This window comes from Lepidochelys olivacea (assembly GCF_965140295.1).
Source record: "Lepidochelys olivacea isolate rLepOli2 genome assembly, chromosome: 8".
Taxonomy (NCBI): domain Eukaryota; kingdom Metazoa; phylum Chordata; order Testudines; family Cheloniidae; genus Lepidochelys; species Lepidochelys olivacea.
Window position 1 is genome coordinate 12,255,905 of NC_140418.1, and position 17,533 is coordinate 12,273,437.

General features: G+C 40.8%; 1 protein-coding gene across 1 annotated transcript; it reads right to left on the bottom strand.

Moving 5' to 3' along the window:
- Nucleotides 1-1,869: 1,869 nt before the first annotated feature.
- Nucleotides 1,870-14,341, bottom strand: CAMLG (calcium modulating ligand). The gene is made up of 4 exons (XM_084635996.1): nucleotides 14,024-14,341; nucleotides 9,237-9,694; nucleotides 8,492-8,557; nucleotides 1,870-4,821 (listed from the first exon to the last, which is right to left on the bottom strand). Exons 1-4 carry the CDS (start codon nucleotides 14,208-14,210, stop codon nucleotides 4,630-4,632), a joined length of 903 nt encoding a protein of 300 aa, XP_084492122.1. The 5' UTR covers nucleotides 14,211-14,341; the 3' UTR covers nucleotides 1,870-4,629.
- Between the last annotated feature and the right edge of the window lie 3,192 nt (nucleotides 14,342-17,533).

Below are 17,533 nucleotides of genomic sequence, written 5' to 3' on the forward strand. Positions count from 1 at the left end.
TAAAGAGATTGCTTTACAGTACTTTTATGAGGTGAAGTGAAAATACTATTTCTCTTTATTGTTTTTACAGTGCAAATCTCTAATAAAAAATATAAAGTGAGCACTGTACAGTTTGTATTCTGTTGCAAATGAAATCAACATATTTGAAAATATTGAAAAACATCCAAAAATATTTAATAAATTTCAATTGGTATTCTATTGTTTAAACAGGGTGCTAAATTGCGATTAATTTTTTTGAGTTAATCGCATGAGTTAACTGCAATTAATCAACAGCCTTAATTTTTTACTATGTTGTATCCTTTGTTAGGATTTTTGGCAGGTTTTCTTCGGGTATAGGAGTGTAGTTTGGGAAGGGAAGCCACACCTACATAAAAATAAATGAAGGGTGTAAACCCCCCAAAGGAAGGGCTCTTATTTAGAATGGTCCAATGGGTGTAATTAAAAAAAAATGCAGTAAAATTAAATCTGAGGCGGCATATCAGGATGAAAAATCATAGTCAATTCAATTAGCCTGCAAAAATATCACCTCAAAGGTGATGGAAGCCTCATTTTTCAGAATATTTAAATCTAGACGGGATAAATACAGACCTCAGAATACAGGTTTCCCTTGGATTGACAAAAGTGACCTAATTATGACTTCCATCTATAACTACATCTTGGCTAACGGGTCCGACTGTCTGAAACCAGAAACATTTGCTCCAGGTAAAAATTACCAGTCCAGATTAAGGAGTATTTTTATTTAAAATTTACAAAATATCAAACTTATTTTTAATGGTCTTGCAACTAAAAACAAAAATTAATCAGTCAAATGAAAACTACACCTGAAAACTGACCATTTTTGTCTTAGGTAGATGCTAATTTTACTAGTAAAGTTATAAAAACCAAGACTTACTATGGAAATAACTACTTTATGAAGACCAAAACAAGACACGTTGTCAGTCCTGTACATTTACAGTAAGACTGTAGAGAATACAGATTAGAATTTTGATTTATGTATTAAAACAGTCATTTTAAATGACTGAAGACAAATCCATTTTACAGAAGAAAATATGAACCTAATCCTAAATGTGATATACCTGGTACAAACAAAGACAATCATCACACGTAACAAGTGTATGATATCAATTACCAAAGGGAATATTCATAACTTCAGAAATTCTTTAAAAAAAACCATAATATTGGGATCCGGTATGGTCACCTCAGAGTACCCAAACATCTATTGAGATTGATTACCTAAATCTGAATTCCAACTGAACAATTTTCACATGCAATCAATTCAGATTAAAAAAAATAAATGTATATGCATATGACCACCAATTTTGAGGTTTATTCAGTAATCAGTGTGCTAACTTCATGTGCTGTAATTTTAACACATATGCAGTTTATGTATAGTAATTAACCCCAAACAATACTTAGCATTTATGTAGTTCTTTTAATCTTTACAGAGCTTTACAAACGTAATATATTATTAATTTACAATACCCCGTAAGTAACCATGAACTTCCCCCCTTCAAAGTGTTACACAGGCAAGTAGTTACTATCTTCTGAGGACTTAATGTCATTTGGATACCTGAACAAGTACAGCTTTGTAGAAAGGGGAAAATAAAACAACACTGAGGCAGGGGTTCAAATACTCATTGAAAGCAACAGAGTGAGTCAGCATCTGAGCTGGGATTACAACTAAGGATTTCCAGCTCTTAGTCCTGTGCTCAGATCAAACCGTTTACTAATACAGGACAGTGAAATGTAGCCCTTTTTTGATGTTCCCTGTGGAATTGGCAACTTGTCCAGAACATTAACAAAGCATGAGATCTCTATTAATAAAAAAGGTTGGCTTCCCAAGCACAGTCAAACCATAAGAGAAGGTGGTAACAAGCATAACTTTAATAAATTTAGTAGAAAACAACCAGTGTAGAAATAATTAAACAGAATATTGTACATGAACAGAGAAAATGAGATCACAGAGATGAAATTCTTTCATTGCTTGGTCAAGGATGAATTCAACTTTATGAACATTTGCCTTATCAGCCCTATACTTCATTCATTCATTACAGCAGAGAGGAGGGTTATATGCACACCCTATCTTCAGCAGCATTATACGTCTGACAAAAGTATTCTTTTCAGAGTCAAAACTTCCATGTTAAACCTCAGAGCAATATTTCTTCTGCCACCTATAAAAAAATCTGGCTTAGTCATTTCCCAGTTATAGGAATGCAAAAGGAGTAGAGTGCAGAAAAAATATCTGTATGTCAAGATGTTTTTCTAGGCTTAACTAATTACAATTAAACCATTCTTAAAAGCTGAAATATTAGTCGGGAATAATGAGAAATTAAGAGTTTTTAGACCCTCCATAGGACTAATATATTGCATTTCTGCAATACTCGTTTATGTGCGATATAATCCTGAAAGTTAGGTCACATATCTTTTTTGAGCAGACTCATTATTTACGTTTCAACCATGGTTTGAAAAGCTCCTATCTGAATCTGTTGACTGAACCTTTTAACATGTCTATATTTGTGCTGAGACAAGGTGGATGAGGTAATATCTTTAACTGGACCAGCTTCTGTTGGTGAAAGAGGCTCTGTGTAGCTTGAAAGCTTGTCTCTTTCACCAACAGAAGTTGGTCCAGTAAAAGTTATTACCTCACCCACTTTGTCTCTCTCTAACATCCTGGGATCAACACAGCTACACTATCACTGCAAACTGCATTTGTGCTATCAGATCTAAATCAGAATAGTTTACCATCTAGCCCTAAATGTATACAATTGGCTGGTCAACAAAAACAATGGTAGTGCAAAAGAACTGAATGTAGTGTAGAATCAGAACACACGATTCTTTTTCATTCCACAGACATAGGTCTAACAATTGGCTGAGAAATGCAGAATTAAAATTATAATGCAGATAATTTTAGTTGAGAAAGATTAGGCAGAAAGCACAGTCTTGTTTACTTTAGCAACTATAGTCAGATTTTTATTTTTTTTTTTGGTTAAGAAGCAAAACTATCACTTTAGACAAGCACCAATAAAATTATTGATCCTCTCCAAATTGAAAAACTGATATTGGCCTATTTCACCTTGTAGCTTCAATAGTAAAAAGACAAGCTACATGGTGGAGGTAACACCAAGTTCAGATGCAGCAGAAATCATTGACGATGGCCAATGTGAAGGGGTGGCTAGCTGGGATAACACTTCAGATAGCCCATTCCTTCCTCTCAATGCGTCACATTTCTGTGGGATTGAAAGAAGAACTACAGCTAGCTCACTTCCCCCTAAAGAGAGAACAGGATTTATCTGCCTTGGCAGCCTCCTAAATCCCTCCTGTCTGGTTTTACTAACAGGTACCACTTTCCCCCTCAACACATTGATCTACATGTGGAAATAAACTCAAAACAACGTGGCGATAAGAAAATGTTTTTCCACTGCCTGTTTCAGTACTTCAGATCTAAATAAGCCTGGCTACTGTGATTTATTTGGAGGGACTTCAAACCAACACATAGAACAAAGGAATAAGCAAGTCAGTCAACATATAGACAGCTTTGCTGAATGCCAGCCAAAGGTTCTGTTAGGCTGTTGAGCAGTAGCAGTATTAAGCAGTGGAGCAGAACTCGCATGCAATTAAGATTCTGTTTACATGCAAATGTCTTTAGTAATAAACACAGGTAGAGAAATACAGAAAAGATATACATAGTCAAAATATGTAGTCCCCTGCTTAACTAATGGTTGACCAAAACAGCACAAACATTTTTAATAAATATGAAGCAACTGCTTTAGACTCAGGCTTCTTGAGTGCTGCTTTCACTATATAAAGTGAACCCTCCAGAGAGAACAGTAAACCGGGGTCAAGATGAAAGCATGGGTAAAACTAAGGTTAGGATAACTACTAGGATTAGAGAGCTGCCAAATGCTCAGGGAAACGTTATGAGATTAGCATAGTTTCTAACTATGTCTTCTTACTTCTTTAAGAATGACATTTGTAGGACAACAGGATTTTTTTGCTTAGTTGTTTTGCTCCGGTTTCCTCACTTGAAATCAGTCCTGGCTATAACAAATAACTTATGCACAGAGAGGATGAGGACTTCAACTGAGAGCAAGACAATGAGGTGGTGCATCACCAAACTGTAGCAGGCTTGTGGGCTGAGGCTATTTTTGTTCAACATTCAGAGTTTGAACAACAGAATGTATGGGTACATTTTATTTTATTTAAATTTTAAAAAGCAGAAGTAATACACAGAGAGCATTCTTTAGGTAAGTCCTGTCACAATGTATAAATAGTTCTGTTGAGAGCACACCAGTTCTGTTGTGTCCTCACACTACCGAGTCAACAAGAAAGTGACACAAAGTAAGTGATGCTTGTGGTACAGTTAAAAGAATATCTAACTAAACAGCAAATGATATAGATCATTGACACTTACACCCTAATCTCCACATTAGAAATTGAATAAACTGTACTAATACAACCCCAGACCTGGGACCCTGTTCTTCCATTCATAGAGGAGTGGATTTAACCGCTTTCAAGCATTTGAATAGGTAAGAATTAATAAGGTATAAACCTGTGTGGCATACCCAGCGATATTATAGGAATACAGAACGGAAAACTTTTGTGTAACTACTGTATCGAGTTCTACAGCTATCACAGCACTTCAGAACCAAAAAAAACAAGCAGTTCATGGCAGAAGATAAAAGTAAAGAAATAAACACAGAGATCTGTGAAAATGTCTCCCATTTTGCTATAGGTATCCATGGAGCGACTAATCACTTCTGCAGGGATTCCTGACAGTAAAAGAGCAGCAGTTAATACCGTAGTTTTCATCTTCTTTTCACTCTAAACATCAAAAAACAAAAACAGTGATTACTAAATTATTTAATCTGTCACAATCCAGTTCTTCTTAAAGCAACACGCCTACCTTTAAGCCAATACTTGAATATTTTTAGCATGTTTATTTGCTTGAACGGTCAGTATAGACAATATACATTTTATCCCCCATGAAGTCTTGTATCCATTCTCTGCAATTGTGCTCTAGGATTCTGAACATTTCTCTCTTATTGTCCTTGCAGCAGATTCATGCTGAGATGGCTCTAATAGTCTCCCAAACCACCGTGGAAAATAGGGAAGTCTGAGTTAGTTTAGCTATGCTGGCAAACCCTCCTAGCACAGACATAGCTTTTAGTGAAAAAAAAGTGCTTTTACTGGTATAGCTTATAACAGTTCCCTATATAAGCTACACTGGCAAAAGCACTTTTTTGCCAGTATAGCTGCATCTACACTAGGACTTTTGCCATTATAAAAATATTAAAGATATTATATCCCTAACTGACATTACTTTACCAGCAAAAGTTTCTGGTGCAGATCTGCTCTAAGCCTGGAGGCTTTCATTTATCTTTTCATTTCACGTCATCCAACTGTTTTCTATTCTCAAACTGCCACTGTGCGCTAATCCTGTGGCAGCAAGTCCAGACAGCAAGAATCAGCTTTAGCAGTAAATGCTACAATGTACTGACTGCTACGGAGGGTACAATCTTCTCTCATCCTTCTACAGACCATGGGTATTACATCTCCCAAAGACTGACAAGGGAAGAGTGGAAGCTCACTTGCTGTGTCATGCTTATTTTGAACTGTAAACTCTTCAGGGCTGGGACTGTCTTCACTTGTATTACTGAGTTAAGATCAATTTGATCACACCGTTCTGAAAATCTGAGATCTCGATCCTCTTCTAATGCCGAAAAATTATTTAGTTTAAAACCTGACCCCACATGTGGACTCCAGCAAGAATAGCTGGGACTGCTACATAATTGTTTTATTCTTTTATCTCAGAGATCCCAGTGAGCAGTTTTGGGAGGGTGCTTTTCTGCCCTGAGGATGATCTCATGTGGGATGCCGCAGGTTTCCACTATGCATAGATTGTAAGGACAGCTAGCAAGGAGATATGGAGTGATTTTTTTTTTATATATATAAAGTATCCTGACAATACCCACTTTGTATTTTCACTTCATCCAATCCATAGTGCAATCAAGCATCTTTTTGTGTCTGATTGAGACTGGGGCATGAGGAGAGCAAGCAAGTTAAAGCTCAAGGGTATAAAAACTGAGGTAATGACCAGCTGGGGCAAGAAGCCAGGAACTATAACGAAGACTAATCAGATTGTTTGTCCCCACTGGTTGTCACACAAGCGTGCAATCTGTAGTCTTGTTATATTAACAGTTGCTTCTGGATAATTCTAACAGTGATGATCAAAACTGCTTTTTTCCATCTTTTTCTGGTTAGGAGAGTGTAACCATCTCTTGATGCAACCCTGCTACTCTAATCAATGCCTTTATCATCTCTAAAATAGATTATGACACTGTGCTCTATTTAGGGCTACATCTTAAATGCATTTGGAAACAACTAGTATAGAATGCAGCAGCTTACTTGCTAAGCAGCTTCTCCCTCCATGAACACACATACACTGCCTATCAGGCTGGTTTCTGGGTCAAGTTCAGGATGTTGGTTTTGACCTAATAAGCCACAAATGGCATTGCACTTCTCTCTCCATGCAATACTGCTTCAGATATCATCAGCACAGGTGATCACACTGGTGCTCCATCAGTTTTCTGCTGATGGAACTGCTGCAGAGCTCTCTCAAGAAGGGCCATGATGACCTTCAAATTCACTCCCTTCTCAGTTGTATGAAATAGTTTGAATCTGTTGACCATTAGGAGGCCTTGACAATTCCATCTCTTAGAATGGGCAACAGAAAAAGGCTGAGACCGTAAGGTTAAGGTTTTTGTAGGAGCTGAGGTGGGAATGTTTTGTGACTGCTGTTCTTCTGATGGGTGAATTGGCTATTCACTGTGTTACAAGCTGTGGTTTAAGTTATTTGTCAAGGGTCCTAAAATCTAGAACAGATGTCTGTTTGGCATTTTATACTGAAATTCATTTTTGGGACAGCAACATTAAGTTGTGTAAAATTTCAAAATGTTGTGATCTATTACAGTTTAGTATTGCAACTTACTATTTTACAGTATAGGTAAATCAAGCCATTTATGACAGGTTTCAGAGTAACAGCCGTGTTAGTCTGTATTCGCAAAAAGAAAAGGAGTACTTGTGGCACCTTAGAGACTAACCAAGCTTATGCTCAAATAAATTGGTTAGTCTCTAAGGTGCGACAAGCCATTTATGAACATTTAAATACAGAGTCTTATACTCAAGGTATCCCAGTGTTTTTACAAAACGAGAAAAACGGACACTGATAGCGGAATGACCTGGGTAAGCAAATATTAGTCATTATTTACTAAGCAATTAGCTCACACAAGATTAATCATTATAATATATTTAAAATGAGGGAAAGGAGTTTGGCCATCTCCTCTCAAAACGTGCCAGGAAAGCTGTACTTTCCACCTTGTTAGCCCAGAGATGGACAGACAGGCCTGTGGTTTAAAGTACTGTATCATTGCAACATATACAATGAAGGATAAATGTTGCCAGCAAACATATTATTTTCAAATTCAAAAAAGTCACATCCTAAAATACTACAGCTAAATAACTGAATTTAGAATAACGGAAACTAGAGCTAAACAAATCTAATGGGTGATCGAGTCCAGGTGGTCTAATCCAGGATGGATCCCCTTAGTACATTGTCTGGTGTTTTCTGCAGATAAGTTTAGAATGACTTCTTGAAAGTTCACTGTTTTCAATTATATACCTACCTAGGAAAGCCCAACCACTCATTTATTCCTATGGTCTATAGTTAGTTAATCTACTATTCCTTTGAAAAGGAACTTTAGAATTTTAAACTATGGATCAAGTATTAATCGATCTTCCTTTACCATATAGGCTGACAAAGACATCAGCTAAGCAGTCACTTCATTGTAATTAACCAGTATAGATATATAAAGCAAGGGATACAGTTTCCTATTGATGAACAGGAAGTTAGGCATGTAAATAAATCCTCACATTTCAAAGTCTTCCACCTTGACTTTTGCCCTACATTTAAACAGTTATTAGTAAGTGAATTCAGTGACCTTGAAAATGAAGGACTAAGGTTCAGTTCACACTGAGGGGAAGAATTCTGTTAGCTCAAACATCTCATGCACATCATCTGTGGATGAAACCACACAACAGTGACCGCAGATAAGTACTGCATGGATGAAAGGTAAATGCTTCATAACACAAAAGAAGAACTAACGTTCTCTCTTGATCAGATACTTCCAATGGTGCTATGACTAAATGTTCACTAGGCACAAGAACAAGACAATAAAACTCATTTTCACTAGAGGGTTTAACAGGATTTGAATGAAGGTCCTGACAATTTAAAGGCTAGTGCATTAATCCACAATAATAGGTGTCTTTCATTTCACAACCTTAAAATGAAAGGGGGCCATATAGATACATCAATTAGTCACTTAATCCTGTTTGTAAAGTACATTCTGTACTAGCTGGGCCCATTCTAAACCATTCTCACAGAAGTTTAAATTAAAAATATTTTAAATTAATCTTTTCTGTGTACTGATCTTACCTTTGGAAAATATTTGGACAGTCCCATATATGCAAGTTGTAGAGTAAGAAATGGAGCAAATATTGACTGGGAAGATTGAAGAGAAAACATGAAAATTAGTTAGACAAACAAGGATAATTGAGGAATCACGTTACCTTATTCTTTCAAGGAAAATGCCATTTATGTGTAATAAAATTTCAGTCACTACACTGCAAAATCATTCATAGAAAATAACCATTTTTATGAACACTGGTGACCTAAATAGATAAATTTAACCACTAAGGAGGAATATCTGCATAATTCCCTTAGGCCCTGACCCTGAAAGGAGATAGACATAGGAGGCCTTACAGAATACCAAAGACTGCTGCCATAGTTACAACATCAGTGCTGTCTAAAGTCAACCTAATTACTCAGAAGATGGTACTTTGTGCTAGCTACATACTTCTAGATGAGATTCCAGCTGAAAACACAGGCAGATGAAGCATTCTGGTGCTAATGTTCTTAGTCCATAGGAGATGAGGTTATATTTTACACTTCTCTCAACTGCTACTTAGTGGCTGCATTACCCAGACAGTGCAGGTTCTGAGATGACTGCCTGCCTCAAGAACGTAATGACTGCTCATGGCTTATATAAGATTGGCCCAAGAGAAAAAGTTCCCTACTCATCTACTCACTATCTACAGACAAGGGCCATGATGAATTTCATGTTACCTCTAGAAGAGAACTAATGTGGGATTTGCAGCAACAAATATTTTTCTTAACTCACCAAGTACTTGCACACAAAAGCCCTAACTCCTACGGCAAGAAGCGCACATCCCACCAATCTGAAAATGCGAAAAGAATCAAATTCCTCCACTGCATTCCCATTCTCTTGACTAGGCTTCTCATTCATCAGATGGTTTCTTAGCTTCATAGCTTCATCAAATCTTGATAAGTATTGATCTAATCCATGTCGAGGTGTTCTCTGTGAAGCTTCTGATGCCAGATCCCCTCTGCTACGATGCCGGAGCTCACTGGTACCATCATTACCAAGCTCGGGAGTTTTACTGAACAAGTCCTTTTTATCTCCCTTGAGCTCTATAATGCCACTTGTGTGGTCAGATGTTCCTGCCAAATTACAGACAGAATCACCAAGCACAATTCGCTTTGAAACTGCAGGAACAGGGAGGGAGTTCGATTTATCTTGCTCATGTTGAAGTTTTGAATCTGTGTGACTTTCATCACCTGAAGAGGAGAAACAAAACATGAAGCATGTAATTCCCACTGAATATTTAGATCAGCCTCTCAGACTGCTGGATTTTGGGCATCAGGTTGATGTATTAAATCACTTCTGTGAAACCACAGCTTTACAATTGATAAACATGTTAAAGCTTTTCTTCACAGCATTTTATAAACAGTAATTAACTAATCTTCCTAAACCCCCTGAGAAGTAAATGAGCGACTATCAGCAGTCCCATTTTACAGACAGAGAAACTGAGGCAGTTGTTAAGTGACTTGTCCTAAACAACAGGAGACCTCTGTGTTAGAGCTAGGACTAGAATTCAGGCATTCCTGACTCTTGCTTCTATGCTCAGACCATTACACCATGTCTCCTTGTGGAGAACAATAAAGAGCACAGCATGAAGCCAACTTCAGCATCAAGACAAAAATCTGTTATCTTGACAGTGACTTCATCAGATCCATATTTTTATTTTTTTATATATACACTTGCAATGGGCTCTAAGAAGCTCAATGACTCCCCTCTACCACCATACTGACTTCCATGGGTTCATATGACACTTTCTAAAACAAAAAATACACATTAAAACCCAGCAATAAAGAGTTTATAAAAACTGGTCTCAGAGTAACAGCCGTGTTAGTCTGTATTAGCAAAAAGAAAAGGAGTACTTGTGGCACCTTAGAGACTAACCAATTTATTTGAGCATAAGCTCTCGTGAGCTACAGCTCACTTCATCGGATGCATACTGTGGAAAGCGTAGATGATCTTTTTATACACACAAAGCATGAAAAAATGGGTGTTTACCACTACAAAAGGTTCTCTCTCCCCCCACCCCACTCTCCTGCTGGTAATAGCTTATCTAAAGCTATCACCCATTTTTTCGTGCTTTGTGTGTATAAAAAGACCTTCTACACTTTCCATAGTATGCATCCGATGAAGTGAGCTGTAGCTCACGAAAGTTTATGCTCAAATAAATTGGTTAGTCTCTAAGGTGCCACAAGTCCTCCTTTTCTTTTTATAAAAACTGTAGCAAATGTACAGACAATTGAAGAATGCAGCCCAAGTGTCAGCACAGGCAGAGTCACAGTTACTCAGCAATGAAAAACCAAGTAAAAGCACTGGGTTTGAGGAGGGATTTGAAGAATGACATCTGGAACACAGGAAGCAAGAGGTTATTTCAAGCAAAGAGAGCAGTGTAAAAAAGGCATAGAATTCAGAGTAAGCGAAGCAGACAGAAGGAGCATTAAGGGCCATATGCAACCTAGAAGGTATGGAAGGAAACAAGCCAAGATGTAGTTCAATTGCAGAGCTGCAGAGTGCTAAATGAGGACAATGACCTTTCAACTGGTGGGGAAAGAGAAAATGCAATAAAAGAATATTCCAGTCATGGGTATTAAACCAGGAAAAACAAACCTTTAAGAGAAGTATTTTTCATAATCAAAACAAACTGACTCATTGTTTATGGCCACTCTTGCATATTAAAATCTGAAAGCTCACTCTTTACTAGTCTTTTAGTCTCTTCCAAAATTCCACTACAAATATGCAATTGGTCATATGTAATCTATTTTTCCAGAAAATTTTGTGACTTCACTCATTGTTGATGAATTACTATAGGAGCTAGCTCAGATCAAGTTAAAAGTGCTTTAAATATTTCCAGACATTGTTTTAGTTAAATTTAAAGATGAAATAAAACAACTATAACACAGAAAAGTTGGAAAGAAATGTTTAATACCTTCCATACAACTATGAGAGTCATCAAAATGAGAACAAATTTGTGGAGAAATAACATATTGGAGAAAAATGGTAGCATGTCTAGTTATGAGAGCTGGAAACTGGGAGAAAGGACTCCAGGGTTCTGATCTGATCATAAACTGTGACTCTCTGCCTGTGCTGACACTTGGGCAGCATTCTTCAATTGTCTGTACAACATCTGCTACCTTCTTTAATGCCATCTGCAAAACTGTCAAGCAAGGGTTACCCCTTATAAAGGCAGAGGGAATAAAGAATATTGTTAACATGAAAGCCTTACTTACAACTTTACATTTCAAACGCTTTAACTGTTTTTGTTTTTCTATGTCTTTAATAAAATATTTAAAAGATTGAGATGGTGGCTATTATTGTTGGACCATATTAAACAAGTTCTGTATTAAAAATCACAAATGAGTTTGATTCCCCATACTTTAAATTCCAGGGTATTACTAATTAAAAGGTCTCTTGGTTTTTGGTACTGTTTCTCTCCCTCTGTGTGTGAAACTTGCAAGCTGCTAATTGTGTTAGCATTTCTAAGAGTCTGTTCTCAAAGCAATTCTTTGTAACAACTACTCCTCACACAGAGAGAGACTCAAAGCAATACTCTAACAGAAACAGCACCCAGAGACTCCCTGACCTTTTGTTGTATTCATCTCGCTTTGTTAATAACTGTGATTAAAATAGAGATAGAGGATGTATGTGGATGGATGCTTGGTGTGGATAATAACTGAATGATCAGGGAGGTGCCAGCCTAAGAATCCAGTGTCCATCGGCTGAAGAAGTGGAAATAACCAGAGGACCCCCAGAGGGCAGACTGGAATCCACCCAACAGCCTCAAGGATGGGAGAACCAAAGAACAAGATAACATCTTGGAGCCGTCAGGAATGTGCTACCTGCTGATTGAGTCAGCAACAGCATGATGAAGCAATTCCCATAGACTGGCATAGGAAGAAATTCCTATAAAAATGGACTCTAGAAAGTGAGAACTTTGGGGTCTGATTCTGCAAACCAACTTCCAGGAGCATCAGATGAGCATCTGACAAGGCCCTGCTCCCTCCTCATGTCCAGGCCACCTGGCCAGTGGCTTGGCATGAGCAACTCTAAGGCTGGTAACTGTGATAACAACCTTGCAGAACCTGTGTGTGTGGGTGTGTATGTGTGTGTGAATAAATATAAAACTGAATGGAATGTTATAGCTATAACTAACTGCTTACTATGAAAAGGAAAGTGAGCTGTAGCTCACGAAAGCTTATGCTCAAATAAATTGGTTAGTCTCTAAGGTGCCACAAGTACTCCTTTTCTTTTTGCGAATACAGACTAACACGGCTGCTACTCTGAAACCTGCTTACTATGATTCTTTCTGTATTCACAATAAATGTGGCATTTTGCCTTTTCCCCTTTCATAAGATCCTGCTGGTTTTTATTTTATTGGTATAACATAATGGGAGTAAGCCAGTGATAATTTCACACAAAACCCCAAACACAACATTAAACAGATTAAGTGTGAACAGTGAAGAGATTTATTAGCATTCCTTTGTTGGGCCCGAGGAACCCCCAATCAACACAACAGGACACAATCCTACCTACTCCTAGTACAAGCAGAAAATTCCATTAAAGTCCATGGCAATTCTGTGCATAGAGTTTTTGCAGGATCAGACCCTTCAACTGTAAGTTATTTTTTAGGGGGCAGGAGGAGGGGACACACACACACACACCTTGTTTTATGTGTCTACAGAGCTATTTAGATCTATGGTACTTTATACATATAATAATAACCCTAATACACTAAAGGGCCCTGAAAAGAAGTTTAATATGATTCCAAATATATGAAACATGGAAGAAAAGAATATGGCCACAAGCAACAAATCTCAATAACACAGTAAGATGGAGTGTGCAGAAGTCACCTGAACTATTTTACTGAGGGCAGACAATGCCGAGGTCAGTGAAAAGACCTCCAGATACCACCCCTCATCCACTGAGGGAAATCACACACGCATTTGTATGCTGCGCCGAGATGTGTTTCTGCACAGCGAAGTGGACTCCTGCAATCTCCGCAGTATTTATGGGTGAGAGTTTGCTAGTATCACGTAGCAGCATGAGCAGAAGAGGAGTGAGGACGTAACTGCCACAGAAAAGCCCCACCACCGAAAGCACAGTCATGCCCCCACCCATCTTGGTGGGGAAGAGTGTTTCCCTGCTCCCGGAGAGGAGGAAGATGCCATCGCTGTTTGTGCCCTGAGCCTCTCGCCTTGCCTAGAAGCAAGGTAACAAAAGCATAGCCGCTGCTCCAGCCTGGGGAGGAGACGAGCGGGGGTGTCATATACCCCCAAAGCTATGGGGCCAGCCACAGCCTCCAACCTATGCTGGCCCTATCTCCCCTGCCCCCTTTTAAATGGCAGGAGTATCCCCAGCAATCTCCAGCCCCCAGCCTGGCCCCCTTCGATGGCGGGGGGGGGGTCCCGCCAGCAACCTCTTCCTCGAGGTCTTCATGGAGGCCACAGCCCCTGACCGCTGGCCTCCCGTCGGGCGAGGGCTGAGCGACACCCGGCCTCACCTTCGCCCCCCAATGCCTCCCCGCCTCTTACCCTTCACCCCGCCCGGCCGGTGGAAGCCCATGATTCGGTTGATCCTCTCCTCCGAATTCATCAGCAGCTTCCTCCGCCGGAGCTCGGCCCGGCGCTGCGACACGGAGAGCACTGCGGGGGCCCCCATGGGGCCAGGAGCCGACCTGGCCCCGCCACCATCCACCACGGCCAGCGCCTCCGGCTCCATCCGCAGCAGACACAGCACAAGCGTCTCCGCCCCCTCACAAAACAATGAGGCCTGCCTGGCCTCTCCACCTCCCTCAGGCCCAGTGCGCAGGCGTAACCCCCGCCGCCATGCTAGAACCGCCTCCAACTGCTGAAGCAAGAAGTGCCATCTTGGATGAGGGCAGAGGCCAAAGGAACTGGGAGAGACACCCCGTCGGTCGGCCTCGCCAACTGCGCGCCTTTCCGGACCTGATGCCCACAGTAAAGATGGCGGCCCCGGCCTCGCGATGACCACACACAGAAGGAGCGTGAGGGGAGGCGTGTCACAGCAGCTCTCCCCAGCGAGGGAGCGGGAGGGAGCGGTGACGCTGCCTGGGTGCACCACGCCGCTGAGGGGCGGGCCCGCGGTGGTTAGAGTCAGAGCAGCCACCTGCCTGCCGCGGAGAGCACGGCTCCCCGCGGGCGCCCGACCCGAGGAGGCGGCGGCACAGCAGAGGCGCAGGCACCGCGAACGCCCCCCACCCGCCGGCAGGGGGAAGACAGGCCCCTTGCGCCCGGCTCGCCGGTCCAACCGCCCGGGCGCGCGCCGGGCCTGCTCCAGCGCTTCGCCTGGCGCGGCGCGGCCAGCAAGAGGGTGAAGTCAGAGCTGCCTGGCGTTGGCGCCTGTCCAGGGGCTCCCAGGGTTGTCGCGCGGCTGAGGTGTCTGCCCCGCCCGGGGGCTCAGCCCACGCTGCCCGTGGCTCCAGGGCCGTGATTCTCAAACTTTGGTACTGGTGACCCCTTTCACATCGCAAAGCTCTGAGTGCGACCCCCCTCAGAAACGATCGACACTTTTTAACATATGTAACACCATTAGAAATGCTGGAGGCAAAGCGGGGTTTAGGGTGGAAGCTGGCAGCTCGTAACCCCCGACCCCCCCCTCACATAACCACCTCACAACCCCCTGAGGGGACCCAACCCCCAGTTTGAGAACCCCCTGCTCTAGGGGCTAAGGTCAGCGTGACAGGCCAGTTTGTGGGCCCGAGAGGTGGCAACCCTAGCGCTCCCCCGATCAGACACAAGGCACCTAGCTGTGCTCAGTGCCTCTCCTCCACACACACACACACACACAGAGCTAGCGGTGACTGGTCTCCTCCACACACACACACACACACACAGAGCTAGCGGTGACTGGTCCCCGCTTCCCCTCACCAGACACAGGGTAGCGCTCTCATCTGAACACCAACAGTTCTCTACAGAAAGGATCACACACACACACACACACACACAGCTAGCGGTGACTGGTCCCCGCTTCCCCTCACCAGACACAGGGTAGCGCTCTCATCTGAACACCAACAGTTCTCTACAGAAAGGATCTCACACACATACACACTCACCCCCATGCTTAATGGTTGAGGCTCCGGCAGCAATAGCGTGTGACTGTCACTATGAGGACAAGTACAGAATTGACTTGCACAGGGGAAATCCTCAGATTGTTACCAAAATCAACAGTCAATCCTTCCCAAATCTGCCACTCTGTGTGCTTGCCTCTGTACTTCAGGGTGTGGAATAATTACTGCCCAGGGACTGGAAAATGACTGAAAAAAGTCTCTAATAGCTTTCTTCTGTTAATACCCCTCTGACTATATTCTCAGCATCCAACCATAAAGGGCTGGTTGTAGCCCAGGGACCTTTGTGTAGGAGTAGAGGTACTAAATGGCAAAATACCAATTTAGGTAATTCCACCTGGTTTAATTTTCTCTAGATTCAGCTGGGACAAGCATTTGTTTTGACTTACTACCCTAAACTCTTGCTCAGGGCTATGGTTGAACAACTGCTGTTTCATGGATATATTATCAGTTGTTTAGCCCATGAAGCACTTTTAGATCCTTTGGCAGTAAAAGTAAGCTACTATTTTACAGTGTTCCAAACAATGTATTTTTAAAGGAATATTAAACTTAAATGAATAAGTATTGCATTACCAGAGTTTGCATCTGAGACATTTCAATTTAACTTGTGTGGTTGAGACTTCATAAGGAAGTATAGTTCTCCAAAGGGTTCATTTCTAACTTCATCACCCAGCAGAAACATTTGCAGCCCACTAAAACATGACTATGCGAATCTTACATCTGACTTTAGGATGCACATTCAGAGAGGAAAATCTATTTATAGCAATAGTGTAAAGATGGCACACAAAGAAAAACGGTCTTCTACATACTTGTGCAGAGATATTCAGAACACAGCAGGCTACGTGCAGTCTTAAAGCAAATGACCTTGATAAGTATCTTAGGTATTTCTGGCCAGAAAAACATCCAGAGTTAGAATAAGGGGGCTGCTGGAAATTAAATGTTGATTGTACAAAATCCTAAACCTGCAGAATTTAGTGTTCTGAACAGCATTGCTCCTGGATGTTTGTATTTACAGTTAGCAACACACCACTGTTCTCTTTACAGACCCATGAGGTATTTAAGACTTGATAAAGCTTTGCCATTCCCTATATAAGATATTGTACTCAGCTGATTTCTCTTAGTGAGCCAAACACAAATTCATAACAAGTTACTTTGCTTCCATGCAATTTTAATGCCAACATAGAAAGCAAAGGATATTATATATTGGCCTAGATTCATTAGAGTGCAATGGTAGTTTCTACAGCCTACAACTCCCTAGCTGTAAAAGCAACTAAACATTCCTGGAACTCTATACTAATATTTAATTTGAAAGTATTAGGTCAAGTTTAATCAAACACTTTCTGCAGAAATCCAATTACTGCCCCATGTTCCAGACAAATTTAGCCCAGTGAAATGCCTCAATTAGCTCATTGCTATTCCTATTTTTGGGTCAAGTTTTCTATGAATAGCAGCTATGGCTATTGATAATTATCTATTAATGTACTTACCCATTGTACCTTCATATTCAGAAATGAGTTTTTCCCTAAGTACCCCCGTGGAAAGGAGAATGAGGTGCTGTTCATTAGACAGATGGCAAAATGAACTTTTAAAATATGTAGTAAAATCTAGTCTGGTAAACTATTGTATAGCCAAGTGTCCCAAAGTATATTGCAAGGGAGTGAGTTTGCATACAGACACTGCACTGCTGGTGTTCATAGAGACAGACAATCTCAAAAGGCTGAATACTTAGAGGAGAAAAATGCTGACAAAAATTGCAGAGTTACAGCTCTTCTCAAAGTGCCCTGGGATCTTTAGTTCCACCACAGATGTTCAGTATCTCCTTTGAAAGACTGTATCTTATGGCTGTGGCAATTTCCCATGTATCCAAAAAGCAGTGGGAACATTAAATATGATGAAGTCCCAGGAAAGGGCTTAAAATCCACCCTACTTTTAACCCCAAAGCAAGAGTGCTAACTTG

Bases quoted from the DNA above. Each gene is read 5' to 3' on its own strand.
- CAMLG (XM_084635996.1), bottom strand. From the start codon at position 14,210: ATGGAGCCGGAGGCGCTGGCCGTGGTGGATGGTGGCGGGGCCAGGTCG. The intron at 8,558-9,236 runs GTGAGTTAAGAA...CAATCTTCCCAG, and splicing joins CTTTTGTGTGCAAGTACTTG to TCAATATTTGCTCCATTTCT. The intron at 4,822-8,491 runs GTAAGATCAGTA...TTTGATGTTTAG, and splicing joins TGTCCAAATATTTTCCAAAG to AGTGAAAAGAAGATGAAAAC.